At 43.1% G+C, this 18,605-nt stretch overlaps 1 protein-coding gene and 1 non-coding gene across 7 annotated transcripts in view; one reads left to right on the forward strand and one right to left on the reverse strand.

Moving 5' to 3' along the window:
* The window catches only part of HHAT (hedgehog acyltransferase), a 319,575-nt gene that overhangs the window by 278,276 nt on the left and 22,694 nt on the right, over nt 1-18,605 (reverse strand). For 5 of the 6 annotated variants that reach the window (XR_015554405.1, XM_087439462.1, XM_087439456.1 and 2 more), the window contains exon 3: nt 11,089-11,156. Coding sequence is in view for 4 of the 6 variants with exons in the window: in XM_087439462.1 (XP_087295588.1) it covers nt 11,089-11,156 (68 nt within the window). In the remaining 2 variants the exon portion in view is untranslated. Of the gene's footprint in view, nt 1-11,088; nt 11,157-14,259; nt 14,405-18,605 lie in introns of those variants that run through there. The other variant, XM_087439479.1, reaches the window with a different exon arrangement.
* LOC147917779 (U5 spliceosomal RNA) lies at nt 1,970-2,085 on the forward strand. The gene has a single exon (XR_015549346.1). It is a non-coding gene; the product is annotated as a U5 spliceosomal RNA (small nuclear RNA).

Genomic DNA, 18,605 nt, shown 5'->3' on the forward strand with positions numbered 1-18,605 from the left:
AGAAATGAAGACCCAGAAATAGAGCCACCCAAGTCTGGCCAACTGATTTTTGACAAAGGTGCAAAAACGCATAATAGTCTTTTCAACAAATGGCGCTGTAGTAACTGGACATCCATAAGCAAAAAAATAATAAGACTCTACCTAAACTAATACAAAAATTAACTCAAAATGGATCATAGATTTAAATGTAAAATGCAAAACTATGAAACTTTTGGGAAAAAAATAGGAGAAAATCTTTGGGCCATACAACTAGGCCAAGAGTTCTTAGACATGACACCAAAAGCACAATCCATAAGAGGGAACAAAAATCAGTCAACTGGACTTCTGTGAAAGACCCTACTAAGAGGATGAAAAGTCAAGCTACTGACTGAGAAAAAATATTTGCAAACCACCTATCTGACAAAGGACTAGTATCTAGACTATACAAAGAACTCTCTAAACTCAAGGGTAAAAATAAAACGAACAATCCAAGTAGAAAACGGGCAAAAGACATGAGCAAGGGGGCTGGCCCTGTGGCTTGGCAGTTAAGTGCGCGTGCTCCACTACTGGCGGCCCGGGGTTCAGATCCCGGGCGCGCACTGACGCACCGCTTGTCTGGCCATGCTGAGGCAGCATCCCACATACAGCAACTAGCAGGATGTGCAACTATGACATACAACTATCTACTGGGGCTTAGGGGAATAAAAGGAGGAGGATTGGAAATAGATGTTAGCTCAGGGCCGGTCTTCCTCAGCAAAAAGAGGAGGATTGGCATGGATGTTACCTCAGGGCTGATCTTCCTCACAAAAAAAAAAAAAAAAAAGACGAACAAAATTTCACAAAAGAGAATTTACAGATGACAGATAAGCACATGAAAAGATCATCATTCAACATCATTAACCATTAGGAAAATGTAAATTAAAACCATGATGAGATATTACTGCACACTTACCAGAACAGCTAAAATTTAAAATGTTAATAATATCAGATGCTGGCAAGCATGCAGAGAAACTGAGTATCTCATACATTGCTGGTGGGAATGTAAAATGGTAGGGTCATTCTAGAAAACAGTTTAGGTAGTTTTTTATAAAATTAAACATACGCTTATCATACAATCCAGCAATCAAACTCCTGGATATTTATCCCTGAGAAATTAAAACTTATGTCCACAGGAAAACTTGTACACGAAAATTCACATCAGATTTATTCATAATAGCCAAAAACTAGAAACAACCGAAATGTCCTCCAACGGTTGAATGATTAAACAAACGGTGGTCCATCCATATCATGGACTAATACCCTGCAAAGGAAAGGAATGGACTACTGACACACACAGCTTGGATGGATCTCAAGGGCATTATGCCGAGTAGCAAAAAAAAAACCCCAGACTCAAAAGGTTATATACTGTATGATTCCATTTATATAATGTTCTTAAAATGACAAAATTACAAGATGGAAAACATTGGCCTCCACGGGTTAAGGATGGGGAGAGCAGGATGCATCTGACTAGAAAGAGGCAGCAAAAGGGAGTTCTTTGTGGTTCTGTCTGAATTGTGTTGGTGGTGGTTAGGGGAAAGAAAGGAAAGGAACGGAACCATACTCAAAGTCCAATATAGAAAAGGGATAAAACTGGAGTTTGTATGGTTGAACTAGGACGGGGTTTAGAGCTCAGCCAGACAGACCTCTGCTTCGCCCCCTAACGGTGGCTGCAGAGGCACGCTGTGAACACAGTATACTAAGGTATTAGCAGAATCTCAAAGTTGATGACTCAGACTTCTCATTTGCATATCCATAGTACCCTGCACATCTTACAATACGTTCAAGTTTAAAATAATATTTCTTTCAACTCGATATTTCTAACTATGAGAAGCTGTCTTACAGAATTCCTTGCACAAACTTTAGGCAGGAAGTAACTCTTGGGGCTAAAAAGTCACCATCAGTGAACGAGGAGTTGCAGCTACTGCAGGAGCGAGTTTGTCACCTTCCCAATATACTCTGGTTTCTCTTCAGATCGTATAAATCTTTCGCCTTTTACTAAAGATTTCCGTGGAGAGGAACAATCCTGAGTTCTTAACCAATTTTTTGAGGCCTTGCCTTGGCAGGGCTGGTGTTAACTGTTATAATGAAAGACATTATTTTCCAGAGCTATACCATTTCTGCTAGTGTTCTCATAGTTCTGTTGCATCAAGTTAACCTAGATGTTTCAACGTTATAAATAAGAAGTTCACAGACTACAGCTTCTGTAGTGTTTTAAGTTAACTATTCTATAAGCTATCATGAGTGTCAGGTGTACTTTCAATGGTTAAATCTGTAACTCTCTAATTGGTATGATTTGAGCTGGAAACACCAACAAGTAAAGGCGCTCCTAGTATGATCCAGGGGTCAGGAGTACAGAAATGTTAAAAACATATGCCTTTGGTGATGGCCCTGTGGCTCCTCCCAAAGGTCCTATATTCAGCCACAGGGTTGGAGAATTGCTGGTTGCCTGATGCCACAAAGAGAGCCCAGAATCCCCCTCTGCATAATGCCACATCCCTGGAAGGAACCTTCCCCTCAAGGTAGTGGGACAAGCTCCTAAATGGCAAAGAGCCTCCTTAAAAGGACTCCACCAGGCCCACAGGATAGGTTGGTATGAACTGGGTTCTACAGCTTGCCTAAAAAACGTCTACATATCTGAAAGAATTTGGTCTGAGATTTGCTTTCATGAAACCTGGGAGCAAAATTATGATGGATAACTAATCCTCACCCACCTCGAACTTCTCAGCAGCCACTGTTCTGAAAGTGGCTTCTGTCGGTTCCCCACACAAAGACAGTACCCTTCACATCTCCCACAGGCCCCATGAGCTCACTCTTACCCTGCAGCTGCTTCTAATTCCTTTTTAACAGAGACTTATCAACTGTCATGTCATGATTTTAAAAGGTAATAACCTTTTGAAGAAGGTTGACAGGCACTACTTTTAGGGAATGTACTGAGAGAAGGAAGTGTTCCCTCTCCTCCCTACTTCCCCATATCTCTCCCCAAATTTCAGCTCCTAGCCACTGTTCAACCTGCCCTAGGCTGGAATAATCTCTGCTCCTTCTTCTCTGAACCCTTTCTGTTAGAGCACTTATATGGGGTATGTTGTGTAAATTAACTCATCTACCTCTGAGGGACGGTTCTTAACATTAAATGTGCCCAAATGCAGAATCTACACACCAGAAGGAGTGAGTTAGCATTTGAAAGGTCCTAATCAGAAATCCAGTCCCAGACACGGCTACAATTCAAATAATTCCAGTATTGGTATCTAAAGCTGCACCTGAGAGTTTATTAGCATAAAGAATGTTAGAAATGAATAATTTACAAATGAAAGGAGTGGTGTTCAACATGCATAGTGGGTTAGAAATTCTCAGGTTCCAATACCCTTGTAAGGATGAGGGATAAGAATCCCTTGAGCCGGCACCCAGAGCTTCAGGGAGAACCACCCTAGGTCCAGCTCCTTTGGTTCTGTGTCCCTTCGCTTCATAAGATCCTGTGCCCTGATCAGACCAGGAGGGTGTCTGCTCCAGCCCACAGAGAACTGCCTCAGCCTCGGATGAATCCTTCCTGCAATGTGCTTGTTGGAGTCCCTAAGGAGTCCCCGAAGACAGAGAACGGAGACTTCACGAGCTTTCAGGAATAGGTTCACGAGCAAGTTTTGCACCTCCCTACTAATAAATGTTTGCACGTGGCAGAATTCAGATCTCGATTCTTTACCTATAACATACCACTTGGCAGCAAGGTGGTGGAACAGGAAGACATTTAACTCCTACCCACCTCCAACTGCCAGAACCTACCAAGAGTAAAACCAAAGAATTTGATTTGTGTTGAACACCCAAACAGGCTTGGCTCAGTTCAAAACATGATCCTCCTGTTCAAGGCTCAGCTCAAATCCACCTCCTCCAGGGAGCCTTCCCTGGTCATTCCAAGGGTAGAAACTCTCCCAGCAACTTTTGGCTATACCAACCAGGATGCTCATGCATATGCAAACACTTTGTTAAATGTAATGCGAGGGCTGATTTTCAGGCGGGACACACAAATAGGGCCAATTGTCCTGGTATAAAGCTGGTATCTGTTCAGCTTGATTGATGCCTCTGCCTTTCGTTAAATATTTAGAGCGTCATCCCTATTAAAGCTGCATGTCACTCTGGCATCCTCAGACGGAGTCTATTAAGCTTCTTGAGGAGAGAAACCATGCCTCTTACTTCCCTGAACCCTCAGCACCTATGGCAGCCCGGGTTGCAAAGCAGTGGGGTAAGTACCCAGTTACTTGTAAACTGGTTTGTGGCTGAGAAGTTTCTCACCATTCCAAACCTGTATCATCACCTCAAGATTTTACTAAGTATTCATGGGGAATCTCTCTCTCTTAATCTCCCTCTGTCTCTCTCCTCTCTCTCCTCTCCCTCCCTCTCTCTCTTATTCACAGATGCACAAGCATATTTGATCTTTTAGTTTTGCAGAGTTAAACCCTTGGTTCTAACTTCACTTTATTTCCCCTGGCTTCTTCAAGGACCTTTATAAGGAAACAAATAGCATTTTCTGTGAACTAGTAGATATAAAAGAGAGAGGAGGGCAGAGCAGGGACCTTGTGGCTAAGAGTTAATAAGCAAATTCAATGTTTATGCATTTGCATTGCAGATCCTATTTTTATACATGCCGAGAGCTATGCTTCCCTTCCTATCCTCCCCAGGAAATTGCTACCCCCTCCCTTTTCTCCTGCCTTGCTGCAAATCTTCTATATCCCAAGAAGGAAATCCAGCAGGGAGGAGACTAGACAAGAGACAGTGTACTGACAGGTAAAGAGCAGGAGTTCTTTGTGTTAACAAGAGGGAATCAAGCCCAACGTGTGCTCATGAACCTCCCTTCCATCGCTAGTCTGTGGGTCTCCTGCCTCTACCCTTTGGAGATGCTTCAGCCACATTCTCTTTGCCTGGAGGGGCTGGCACGGGGCACAAGAACCTGCCTCTGCTGAGCAGCCCCTCTGTGAAAGGGCAAAGCTGCATAAAATCCAATTTTCTGTTAATAAGGATGGGCTGAAAATTCACACACACAGCCAAACCGCTTATTAATTGGCTCCCATCAGATGGAGGGAGGCAGAGATGTGACAGGAACACTGGAATCATCTTTGAGGGGCTACGGCTTAACGAAAACGAGGTAAGACCTAAACTCTACACTCGCCAGAATTCAGACGCGTGAAACAAAACAAACGTTGCCAAGGCACCAATGATCCTTCACAATAAGGCCCCAACCAGACAGGCATGTTCACCTCAATCCAGCAAACTACTGAACGCCTACTGTGTGTCAGCAGGGGAGGCCGAGATGAAAGATCCTCTTAATCTAACACAGGTAACTGTTATATGACACAGGTTCAGGAACGAGTCCTGGGAATGGAGCTCATAGAAGGGAGAAATTAATGCCAATGGAGGGAGGAGCAAGGGGCAAGGGGTCAGGGAAGGTTCCATGTGGCTGTTCCTTGAGCAGAAGGGAAGTGCACGCCAGTCTGCAGGAGTCCCACGTAGGATCCTGTGACTTAGAAGCACAGGGTGACTACCAGGAGCTGAGGCTGCTAAAACAAGGTAGAGCCAGTGGACAAGCGCGGCTGACGTCAGCTACGGAGTCTGGACTTCTTACTCTAAGATATGGGGCGCCATTAATGGGTTCTGAGCAACATTATGAGATATACATTCCAGGACGTTAACTCCAGGGATGCACAAATCTTGAGGAGCGAGGCAGAGAGGGCAGGCAAGGAGGAAATCACAAGATTCCTGAAAGAGTCCACAGAAGAAATGGCAAAGGCCTGGACCCCCTCAATGACTGTCCACTGCCTTCTGAATCAAGTCCAGACTCCACAGAGGACACCCAATGGCCTTCATGATCCGGCCTTCATCTATCTTGTGTCATCCCCCTCCTCACACTCAAACTCCCAGCCAAGCTGAATTTCTCTCTCTCTCAAATCCAGGTCCTTATTCATGCTATTCGCTTCACCCACCTTTCCCCAATACCTCAGCTTCAATTCCTGCAAGTCCGAGTTATATGCACTTTCTGTTTCTGCACGCCCCATGGATGGCTGCATTACTCACCTCACTGTCTCATCAACACCTTCCCCCAAATTCAGAGCCCAGTGCGGACAGAGACTGAGCATGGAATGTCACGGCCTCCCAGCACCGAGCGCATTGCCTCTGACACAGGAGCTCAGTGAAAATTTGTTAAATGAACCAAAACAGAGCTGCTTGTTTTTCAAAAGTATTGAAATACAGAGGAATTCATAAATAAGCTGAATCTTAAAATCTTCATGGGCAAAAGTTGAGCAGCTAAAAAACTGTCTTTACTTTACAAAATGACCTCTTTTCTCTTCACATTCAAAGACATAAGTGATCAAGCTTCCCTTCTCTGATCTTGTCTTTTCTTCCTAACCCTTCTGATGGGTGCTGTAAAGTCCTCTCTGACTCTACTTCTGAAAGAACTTCTTATTTACAAATATCCCCAATTTCAGAAACTTGCCACAGGAAGTGGTGTCCTCAGGAAAGAAATGAGGAATTGATTACATGTAAAACTCTTCATAATACATTAGACTTTTGAGAGCTCCTTTCAGTAGCAATCCCCTTCTAGATTTAAATGTTTTTCTGTAGAACATTACCTCTTTGTCAGAGAGGGAAAATTAGCAAATCTTAATTCTAAAACAGGAAATCATCATCCATGGAAGGAAAAAAGTAACAACAACAGGCCCTGGGCAACCATTCTGCACCAAGCACATACAGGCTGCGTGTTTTATATCCACCATCTCTCTCCCCAAACTCCCAGGCCCATATTCCACATACTAAAACTAAGGCTCAGAGAAGGTAAATGATTTTCCAAAATGCAGCAAACTGCATTTTGAACTCAAGTCCATCCAACTCCAAACCTGTGCTCTTTCCATTATGCCAACTACCTTGAATCAGAAATTTTTTAAAAAAGGAAAAGAAAAAAATTCATGACAACACAACCCAACATAGCGCTTCATTTGAATCAGCTAGATTCAGACCCTAACTAGAAGAAGCAAGTTGACTATATCAAGCAAGAAACATGAGCACTAAAATATTTCCTTTATCCCTTGGGACCACGAGCAAGAAGACTAGCAAAGAAAAAGAGAAGAGGACTCCCAAACACCAAGATGGATAACGGTTAGAACTGGAGAGGCGCTGGCTGGACCCATCCCTGGCCACACACAGGCTCCAACACACGACTGCTCCAGGAGGCCAGTGGAGCCCACGGTGGGAGGCACTTCCAAGCCTGGAAGAGAAGACACTGCAAAACCGGATGCAAATGTCACAGCATCTGGAACCTGAGCAGTCCTTGATAGCTGCACCTACATAAGCTCCCTCACCAGATCTGGCATCTTGGCAAATGCAATCAGCTTTACACCAAAGAAATTACAAGGCCCAAAGGCATTCCTGATTTGGGCTATAATCCTCCAAACTCCAACACCATCAAAAATTAGAGGACTGTGGTCAGGCACAGCTCCCTTTCACTGTCCTAAATGAAGCTTCACCTTGAGTCACCATCTCCCTAATATGTCCTTGCCTTTTCCAATTACAGTGAGCCCCTCTGGAACAGCATCTCCTCTACCGATGACCTTGCCAAATCCTACCCATTCTGTGGAGCTCAGTGGAAGGTCAACCTCCTCCTCCCAAAAGCAGCTGGTGATTGTGCTCACAATGTTCTGTCCCTGCTCTGACTACAAACACCGTCCCACTTAGCATTTAACTACATGTCTATCTAGATACACTCAGGACTAATGCACTTGACTCCAATGTTGCCACCTGCCACAGTGATATTCACTCTTTCCTGCAGTTAAATTCAATAAAATACTCCTACTCTGCTCCAGGCACCGAAGATACAGGAATGATTAAATCCTAGCCCTGCCCTGTGGGACTCACAGTCTAGCGTATAATAGATAATACAAAATAAAACCGTACAAATAAATTTATCATAATAGAGTACAAGATACGATCCTAAGCATTACTATCATATCACCCTGTTTATTTCCTTCATATCATTTAACTCAATCTGTGGCTGTTACATTTGTTCATTTACTTACTGTCAGTCTGTCCCCACTAGGAGACACTAGGACAGGAATCTTGTTTGTCTGGTTCACTACTGTGTCCCCAGCACTCAAACAGACTTGGCACAGGAACACACCCATTAAAAGCAGTTATCTGTGGAAGGAGATCAAGAGAGAGGCAAGGAAGTGTCCGGAACTATGAGCACTAAGCCCAACTTAGAGGTCCAGGCAATGCTTCTGTGACAGGAGATACCTGGGCTGAGATGTGAGTGCAAGTAAGGACCAGACAGGGAAAAGGTGAGGCCAATCCAGAAGAGGAGACAGGATAAGCAAAGGTAAGAAATGGCATGAGCATAACAAAGGCAGTGGGGGCAAAGCCTTTAAATATTACTGTAGACCACCTGTTCTCCAAGAGGGGTGATTTTGCCCCCGAGGGGGCATGTGGGAATGCCTGCAGACATTTTTGATTGTCATGACTTGGGGCAACAGTTGCTACTGGCATCTACTAGGTAGAGTCCAGGGATGCTTCTAAACAGCCCACAATGTACAGAACAGCCCCCCTACAATAAAGAATTATCTGGTTTAAAATGTCAGTAGCGCTGAGGTTTGGCAACCCTGCTGTAGCCTAACATTCAAGGGATGGACTGGTCAGAGAACATTAAAGCTTTCTTCTCAAGTTCACGATTTCTACTCATGCTGAATATCTTCCTTTGATTAGAATTTGGACTAGGGTAGCATTTGCTTGCCACCTCCCATAACCTCTAAGAAAGGAACTATTCAGCAAGGAGTGTCCAGAACCTATCAGGCCTCTATTTTAGCCAAAATAAGACTTTCAGCAGACATCAGTGAGTTCTGTAGCACTACACTCGGCCCCTGGGTCTGTTTTATGATCTTCACCAAATATCACATAGTATCAATTTCCTTCATTTGTTGGCTATCCACCAGGATGCATCATTTTCCCTCTAAATTCCAGGACTCCAAACTACCCACCCCATATACAAGGTAATGAGATATACAAAGATGAGGACAACAGGAGGTAGCACCCAATAGACGGATGGATGGTTAGACAGACAGATGGATGGACAGAGAGAGATTTTTCAAGATGGCAAAAGACCAAGTCTTTGGAGCTCCAAGGGTGTGTATCTGTACCTTGTGCACTTTTCCACAAAGGCAAATTGGCCTGGACATTGACCCTCCCTGACCCGTGCCCTGTTATGGGGGGCTGTCACGGAGAACGCTTAGAAGAGAGGACCATAAAGCCTTGGCAGGGAGTCAGGCAGCTGGACTTGATGGAGTGATGGGAGCTGGAAGTCAGCGAAGACATAGCCCCTTTGTCTAGAAGTACCTAACACCCCGCAGGGCTGAGCCTGCCCCTTGACAACAAAATCAGTGGTAGCTCCAAAACTTGTCAGGGCCTGACCCTCTGTTCAGCTTCTCACACTGCCTCACAATTGCTTCCCTTCAAGAGCTAAAAGTCTCAGTCTAAGACGGGTTTGCTTATTTTTGCCCTGGCAAACAATTCAGTACTATCTGAAATGCCTGCGACTCTAAAAAATAAAAATAATCACTATTTTTTTCTGTTGTAAGAGATCCAATAGTGGTATATTTCTGCAAAGTAGATCCCAGACACTCACAAAGGCTATCTCCTATTCCATCTCATATTCCACCATGACATAAAGCTTCCCAAATTTCCTCATCTCTGAAGTGGGCACAATACCACCCGCCTTATAGGTCTTACTAATAATCCTAAAAAGGGCTTATTTAAATCAGAAACACTTACAAATGATTCAGAGAACAAAAATTCAATTTTCACCCAACTTTTCATGGAAACGTCTGGTGGGCAGAGCAACAAAAGCCAGCAATGGTGCCCCACGCAGGGCAGGACACTCCTCCCAGTGCCAGACAAATGTGGTCCTTATATCTAATATCGTAGCTCTGTACAGAGCCAGAGCTGGGAACAAAGGACAGGTTACCCTAGAAAATCAAAAACAAAATTGAAGTCAATTTACAACTCTAAGCAAGACCTGCAACTCTCAAAGTAGAAAAACATCAGTACAGGCAGTGCCCAGTTTGGAAATTGTCTTCCAAAAGTTTCTTTGTAAGTCGGCTGTTCAGAACTTGGAATGCAAGCATTATTTTATGTTCCAAATCAACCCACAAAAGCTAACCACACACAGAGTGAAAATAGTAAAAAACGATGTTTTGATATCATTTAAAAAATATATCGAAATGCTTAGAAAAACAAATACACCACTCATCACTAGCCTTGACCTGGACCCCAAACCATGAGCTGGAACTTGGACCTCCTTTGATCCAAGTCCTTAGTGAAATGGGGTCTTGAGAAACTGAAAGGGGAAGAATGAGATGAACCTCAGCCTCACAAGGAAAGAGGTTCTGCTGGGAGGAAAAAGGTAGTCTAGCATCTGGCATCTGGAAGAGGAGGGTCTGGTACCTACCCACGACATACTCTCAAGAACAGAAGTGCTAACTGTCACATCTAGAAGGGCACAAGGTATGTGACAGAACAGCAGCCACCCCGCCTGCTACCTCAGCAGACACAATGACCTGCAGCAGAAGATGAATAAGCCAGCCTACCACCACCGCAGAACCAGGGAGGAGAGGGGAAGGGGATTCCCAGCATGCTCTGCAGCGGTCTGGACAGCCACGGGCACCTAGAGACAGGAAGGAAGTAGTTCCTATAGTTGCCAACAATTGGTACAGGGAGGGCCCAGGGGCCACACTTGATTCTAATAGATATTGTTAGGTCAGGAAGGAACTTTCTGAACTTTACAAAAGTGAAACCTGTGTGAACTGATAAGGTTACATAATCAGATTTCTGGTGACTTGAAAAGAAACAGCGCACAAGAAGATAAAGAACATGGGGGAACGCCTTATTCAACACTACACACTTACACCTTTACAACAGGAACCATACTTAATTCCCAATTGTTGCTGAATTCTATACCTGGGTCAATGCCAAACACAAAAGTGATGCAAACCATTGAAAGCGGGTTTGAAAATTGAGAAGGGTTATCATTTATCCACTTTGTACCTTCTTTAATCCTCCAAATAAAGTGTCAGTCTCCAGGTCAAATTCTCGGTCCAGTTCCTCTTCATGCTCTGACAAGAAAAACAGTGTCTATTAGTCACAAATCTAAATAAAAGTGGGTTGGTTTAATAGCAGAGGCATTAAAAGAAATTAGAATATGTCCTGGAAAAGCTGCCTGTGGACTGAACTACAGGCATGGAAACATGTCACACACCTTGACCTTTTGCTCCAGTTTTCTGTGACCTAAATTCCTGGAAATGTGTGGTGGGGCTGATGGAAATGTCCCCTTCGACATGTAATAAGGGTCACAAAAGGAGAGAGGTCAAGAGAGAAAGCTTCCACCACAGGGAATCACGGGAGGGATTAATGCAAATGCCCCACTAATACAGTGGTCAAAACTTTTTTTAAACAGACCGTGCCACAAGATGATGGTGATCATAGCCCCATGATATGACATAATGCTAATGAGATTATACAATGGAGTCACATAATGGTCATAAGAATGTTTATAAGTAAACAATACAATTGGTTTAAAACTAAAGATATAACAAAATCTTCATTCAAATACTCCTTGAAGATATACAATAACCAGGCATGGTGTGAGATACTAGGAATGAAACAGAGCAAGACCAGCACGGTGTTTGTCCTGCTAGGACTTACTGTACACTGGGTAAGATAGACGAGCAGATAATAAGAGACTACGATGGTGCTGAGGAGTGCCATGACACGGGAAGTAAGGAGTGCAATGGCGGTTGAGTTTGGGGTGTCTATGTGATGTCCAGGAGGCAGCTGGATGGGTATGGATGTAGCTTGTAGGGAAGGAAGACAAATCCTCTACCCACTCTAGGTCCTTCTGGCTGGGCTACAAATTAAATTGACATGAGACAGAGTAACAGGAGAAAATCAAAGAAAGCTTTATAACATGTATACATGGGAGAGACTCAGGAAAACTGAGCAACTCACCAAAACGGCCAAGCTGCCAGTTTAAATATCATCTTCAGCTAAAGACAAAGGAGGATATTGGGGGTAGTGGTTTGGGACTTCAAGTGGGAGGAAAGCAATTTACATGGAGATGGAAAGGGAAATGGCCCAACTACAGACAAGTGACCTGAGAGACACGTTTTACATTACATTACAGTTGCCTTATGGTATTAGCTCCTTCCTGGAACAGGCCTTTTTATTTGAAATTCTTTTAGGCAGTTGGGGGGAGGTCAAAGTTTCTTTCAGAGTCTTTTATTCTTAAAAATAATCAAGCCAAAGAGACACATTTTGGGGTGGCCAATTCTGACCCCCCACAAGCTCAAGAGAGTGCCCCATATTGGAGATAAAGACTTAGGAGTCCTCCGTATAAGGGCAGTGATGAAGCCTCCAGAATGGCTAAGATCACCGAGTGCACAGACCAGAAAAGGGAAAACCAGTGCTTATCAGACCAAGAAACATACAAAAACCACAGAAGACCAAAAAGAAGCTACCCAGAAAGATCCAAGGAAAACCAGGAGAGTGTGTAGTCACTACACCATAAGCACAAGATGATGCTGGTTTCAGAGTAGGATCAAGAGGCAGATTCACACACACTACATGCAAACAGCAGCCCCAGCCTCAAACCACAGCAAACACCGCCCCTAGGAACAACAGAGAGGGGAGGGGTATGGACCACTGGCCGGGGATACCAGGTGGCACAACTCCGAGACACAGTCATATCGCACTCCACGTGGTCCAGGAGGTGCTGTGCAGGTGTGTGAGTGTAGCAGGGCCCTGGTCCTTTCTGTTACAACTGCACACACGCCACATCCTGTATGTGTGTGCGTGCTGTGTTGTGCACAGACTCAAGTCCCAGGGAACAGCGCATAAACAAAAGCAATTCAACAAAGAAGTGACAGGAACCTCCTCATGAATTAATACACAGAGGGTGGAAAACCTCTCCGCCTCTTGCCTCTTCTGTTTTGGCTTCACTTTCATACAAAGTGCAACCTCCAGAGACATCAGAATTACGCAGAATTGAAACAAAGCAGAAACCTGAGTTATTATTTTTCTTCTTTTTTAAGAGTACATTCAGAAGCAGTGAAGTTTATACACTAAGCACCAGACTTCCTGAAGCTGGAACATACCTCCCTCTAGTGGGATAAAGGAATTCTATGCAGACAGGAGAATTATAATTAAATTAATTTCAGTATATTTTATTTATTTCAATATATCTGAAACATTATTTTAACACGGAATCAATATTAAACAACTATGAATGAGTTATTTTACATTCCTTTTTCTTACTAATTCTTCAAAATCCAATGTACAGATTATCTTGACAGCACATCTCAATGCAAACCGGCCACATTTCAAGTGCTCATTAGCCACATGTGGCTGAAGGCTAGAGTCATGGAGAGCACAGCTCTAGACCAAAAAACCTCCCTCATGTTTTGGAGAATTTCTACAAATCAACCTTGTCTGACTTCTTGACACAAACAAATGCTGTATGATATACATTTTACATTACAACTTAAATCCATTCACGACCCCTTTGGAAATCACTGTCTTCAGACTGTCTTAACGGAAAATGCATTGCTACAGAATTTGGTTGATATAGGAGAATGGAACCTGAGAACCTGTAGCAGATCTTTCCCTGAAGAGTGATGGCCCTCAGAACTTCTCTGATTATACCTTCTAGGCAGGGATCTCCTATTCTCACCCTTCGGGCAAGCAAGTTTTCATCAACTCACATACACTCAAGGGGATGCTGCAAACAGAGAGAACCCTTCCGGGCCTGAGCAATTTTCTCCACACCACACAGGCCTGACTGTCGGGCAGAGCCAGCTCTTGCTTCAAGGTGCCCGGTTCCATTGCCCAAAATTCCATGCTCCACAAAACTGCTTGAGAGCATAGAAATGAAGCAATTTCTGGTGATGAGCCCTCATTACTAAATCAGCTGTCGATTCTCCCCCTCCAACCACCACCCGACAAAAGGACGTATCAAAGCCCCATTCTACCTACTGAGTGAGGGGATTTGCATTTTAATAGCTGCCAATGAGCTGTGGTGGTAAACCCTTTACTTAAAAGCTCTAACTAACCTACCGCTTTCACCCTCAACATTTTGATGGGAAATCAATTCTGGGGTGGCATAGGGGTAATCAGAGGGCAATAATCAGGCAGAGGGGGAAACAGGCACACATACCCCCTCACCTGATACAAGCCATGTCAGGGACGAGCACACCCAATCATGGCTCAATGCCTCCTGCTGTTTCCACGCATTTGGAAAAATTCCAATCAGCTCCTACTGCTTCTTGATTTCTTTAGGAAGCCTGTGGGTACAGCAGACTGTGGCTGAAAATGAGAGGAGGGAAAGGGAGCAGAAAAGATGGGCTTCTAAAGATAAGAGAATTTAATGGTAAGCAAATCTCAAATATTCATATGAACTATCATACAGAAGAGGGATGATACGGTGCTGGGTTTTCTGATGTTCTTGAAGTGTGGGGACACCTTCTCTCCTCCTCTCTCCCAACTCCCACTCAGGGGATGAAAGAGCGATTTAGAAATAGCCCAGGCAAAAGCAAGGCATATATGTAAATAGGATGCAAAGTAATAAAGGACATAAATGGCCCTCAAATCTCCCTAATAGGCTGCTCCTCTGCTACTCACCTAAAGAATGCTGGGGCCTGTCAAGGCAGACCACCAGGTGTGCAATTCGCATGGGAATCTCTAGGGCTCCCAGGAGAGGCAGAAGAAGCCCCAGACCGAGATGGAAACTCTCAAAGAGGAAGCCGTAAACTCTGTGCACGTTCTTTGTGTTTGATCCAACAAGCAGCACTGGCTGGGGGAGCAGGGGGAGTGAGGAGCTGTGGAGTCTAACACTGAGGTTGCCTTCAAATGCCCTCCAGCCCAGGCCCTGTCCCAAGTCATTGAGAGAGGTTTATTACAAGAATTAAGAAAGCAGACTCGGTGTCAACACAGGAGGAAAACACCAGTGCAAGCCTGAGAGGAAGGGGTGGACCAGGGACCTGGAATCCCAGTAGGAAGGCAGCGACTCAACTATTTCCTGTGACCCTGGCCACAGGGATAAGGGAACCAAGGGTCAAATATAACATGAAGCACTGCCAGACAGAACACTGTGAGCTTCAGCTGTGCCACACACCCACTATTGACGCTGGCCACCAAGACACCCTGTCCAGTCCTCGGCTCCTGCAGAGGCTGTGTACTTGGGTCCTTTCACAAAGGACGAGTTAACTGAAGGGCTCCTGGTTACCCCACCCACAGTCAGTGAGCTCACCTGGTTCCAGAGGCAAGGACACCTGCTCCAGGACAGGACCAGTGGCCTTTGTTTCCCCACCATGAACTGGGCCCTGCAGAGTTACCAATCATCTTGCAACCGATTTCCTCTAACCACAAAAGTAAGTGGGAAAAATTACCTCCTGATTAACAAAGCCCATCCCCATGAGAGGTTAGTGTGTTGCATGAACAACATAAAAGAATTAATCTATAGGGCCGGCCTCATGGCTTAGCAGTTAAGTGCTCACGCTCCGCTGCTGGCAGCCCGGGTTTGGATCCCGGGCGCGCACCAACGCACCACTTCTCCGGCCATGCTGAGGCCACGTCCCACATACAGCAACTAGAAGGATGTGCAGCTATGACACACAACTATCTACTGGGGCTTTGGGGGAAAAAAAATAAATAAAATTATAATAAAAAAAAGAATTAATCTATAAATGAGCTGCTTTATCCTTTTATCATAGACTGAGATTGGTGATAAGTGATAAGAACAGGCGTGTATAGGAATAAACAAAAGGTAAAAGGTGGATATGCTCAACTAGATTTGTATCCCACGTTAAGAACACCTCCTACATAAAAACAAAGATCCTAGAGGCGGCAATTCAAATAAATAATTTGCTCCCTATTTGCTTAAATATCAGGGCTCCCTGGTGTCACAGAGTTTATTTAGAGAAACATAAACTCCTGATCATTGAAGATTAAAGAAATGAAAATAAAGAGCCTGGGAAACAAAAACGCAAATGAATGGAAAGCACAGTTCCATTTATAAAAATGTCACTAATATGCAACTTTTCAGAAAGACAGTTTCTACGGAAAAGAAGGGGAGTCTGGGATCTGCAAAGCCAAAAGGATCTACGGTAGCTGCTGTTCATTAGAAAGTAAGCTTCAGAGAAAACAGAAAAGTGGTAGAATTTATAAATAAATCCAAGAGCTTGTTCTTTGAAAAAGAGAATAAACCCACTAAACAGACAAAACCTTCGGTAAATTTCCTAAAACAGGAGAAATGAGACACATGTGGGATTCAAAATGTTACAAGAATATGATATACAACTCTACGGTAATATTTCGAAAATTTCAATGAAATGGAAAAATATAAATTAGTCAAACTGACTTAAGAGGAAAACCTAAATATGTCAATGACACTGAAAGAGACTGAAAAGTTTTCAATGAATCTACTTCCAAAGAGGCTCCATGCCCAGACAAACTTACAAGTGAAGGATATCAAACTTTGATGCCAAAATAGAACTACAGGCCAACAAATCTCACTTAGAAATTATTAACAATTTTTTTAAATTTGGAAACCAGCAGTGTATTTAAATATACCATGGTAATAGATTTGTTGTAGGAATCTATATAAACCATATTGGAAAACTGATTACTTTAAAACGTCACATCAATACGTTGAAAAAGGAAAACTCTGTAATCATCTGAATGGGTACTTTAAAAATGGATAAAATTTGGGGCCGGCCCTGTGGCGTAGGGGTTAAGCGCACGCGCTCTGCTGCTGGCAGCCCGGGTCCGGATCCCGGGCGTGCACCGAGGCACTGCTCCTCAGGCCATGCTGTGGCGGCGTCCCATATAAAGTGGAGGAAGATAGGCACAGATGTTAGCCCAGGGCCAGTCTTCCTCAGCAAAAAGAGGAGGGTTGGCATGGATGTTAGCTCAGGGCTGAGCTTCCTCTCAAAAAAAAAATGGATAAAATTCAACGTTTATTGCTGTTTTTTAAAATTTAGTAAAAAAGGGGCTAGGATTCCTTAATGTGATTTTTTGTGTGTGTGTGTGAGAAAGATCAGCCCTGAGCTAACATCCATGCTAATCCTCCTCTTTTTGCTGAGGAAGATCAGCTCTGAGCTAACATCTATTGCCAATCCTCCTCCTTTTTTTTTTTCTTCCCAAAGCCCCAGTAGATAGTTGTATGTCATAGCTGCACATCCTTCTAGTTGCTGTGTGTGGGACGCGGCCCCAGCATGGCCGGAGAAGCGGTGCGTCGGTGCGCACCCGGGATCTGAACCCTGGCCGCCAGTAGCGGAGCGCGTGCACTTAACTGCTAAGCCACGGGGCCGGCCCCCCTTAATGTGATTTAAAAAAGGAAGGAAACAAAAGCAAAGATTGTTCAACTTTTCATTAATGGTAAAAACAACACAGAGATTTCCATTAAAGATAGAATTAAAACAAGGATGGCATTCTTTCCCAATGTATATTGTTCTAGAAGTCCTAGTTAAGTAATAATAGATGAAGCAAAACCATTATCATTACTTGTGGATGATATTATCTAAATACAAAACCAGGAGAATCAAATGATAAGCCAATGGAATATTAAGAGAATTCAATAAATTGTTGGAATATGAAATAGATAAACTAAAATATACCTTTACTATAGACCAGAAATAATCAGCTAGAAATTATAGAATATATAATTGGAAAATACCCCAATCATAAAGGGAAGAAAAAGACTTAGAAATAATCTCAATAGGAATTTTAGCAGGGCCTATTATGAAGAAGACCATGAATCTTTATTAAAGGAAGTAACAGAAGACCTTAAATAAAGAAAGAAAAAAATATCATATTCCTGGTTAGAAAGATACAATATTATAAGAATGCCAATTATTTACAAATTAATTTCTAGGTTTACTTTAATTCTAATTAAAACCCTAATGAGATTTTATAGAACTTGCCATTTCAAATATGTGTCTGGAAGAATAAACCAGTAAGAATAGCTAAGAAAAGTGTGGAAATGAAGAATAATGAGTGGTAACTTTGTCCACCAGATGCTCAAACATTTTATAAAGCAAAAATAATTAAAACAGTACAGTGCTGATATAAGAATTGATTGAGAAATCAATGAAACAGAAAAGACAGCTCCCTTAAAACAGTCTGGAGTATGTATAAGAATTTAGTACATGATCAGGATTGCATCATAATTCAATATGAAAAGAAAGAATAAATAGTGTTTGGTTATCTATTTGGGGGAAAAAATTAAAAAATAATTTAGCTCTTCGCTTCATATCATATACCAAATACAGGTGAGATGGATTAAAGAATAAAGGTTCAACTTGCGTAAGATGGACTCTCTCCAACAGAAATGTTCATTGGCACAGACTTCCTGGAGAACAGTCTGGGTATATCCATCAAGAACCTTAAAAACATTCATGTGGTTTGACTCTATAATTCCTCTTCTGGAAATCCTCTGGAGAAAAACAGTCAGATACAATACAGCAACGCAAATAGACTCCTTAGAAAATAAATGAGCTCAGCTTTCAATT

Source organism: Ceratotherium simum, chromosome 2 (assembly GCF_057802395.1).
Source record: "Ceratotherium simum simum isolate JZ-2026a chromosome 2, ASM5780239v1, whole genome shotgun sequence".
NCBI classification, from domain to species: domain Eukaryota; kingdom Metazoa; phylum Chordata; class Mammalia; order Perissodactyla; family Rhinocerotidae; genus Ceratotherium; species Ceratotherium simum.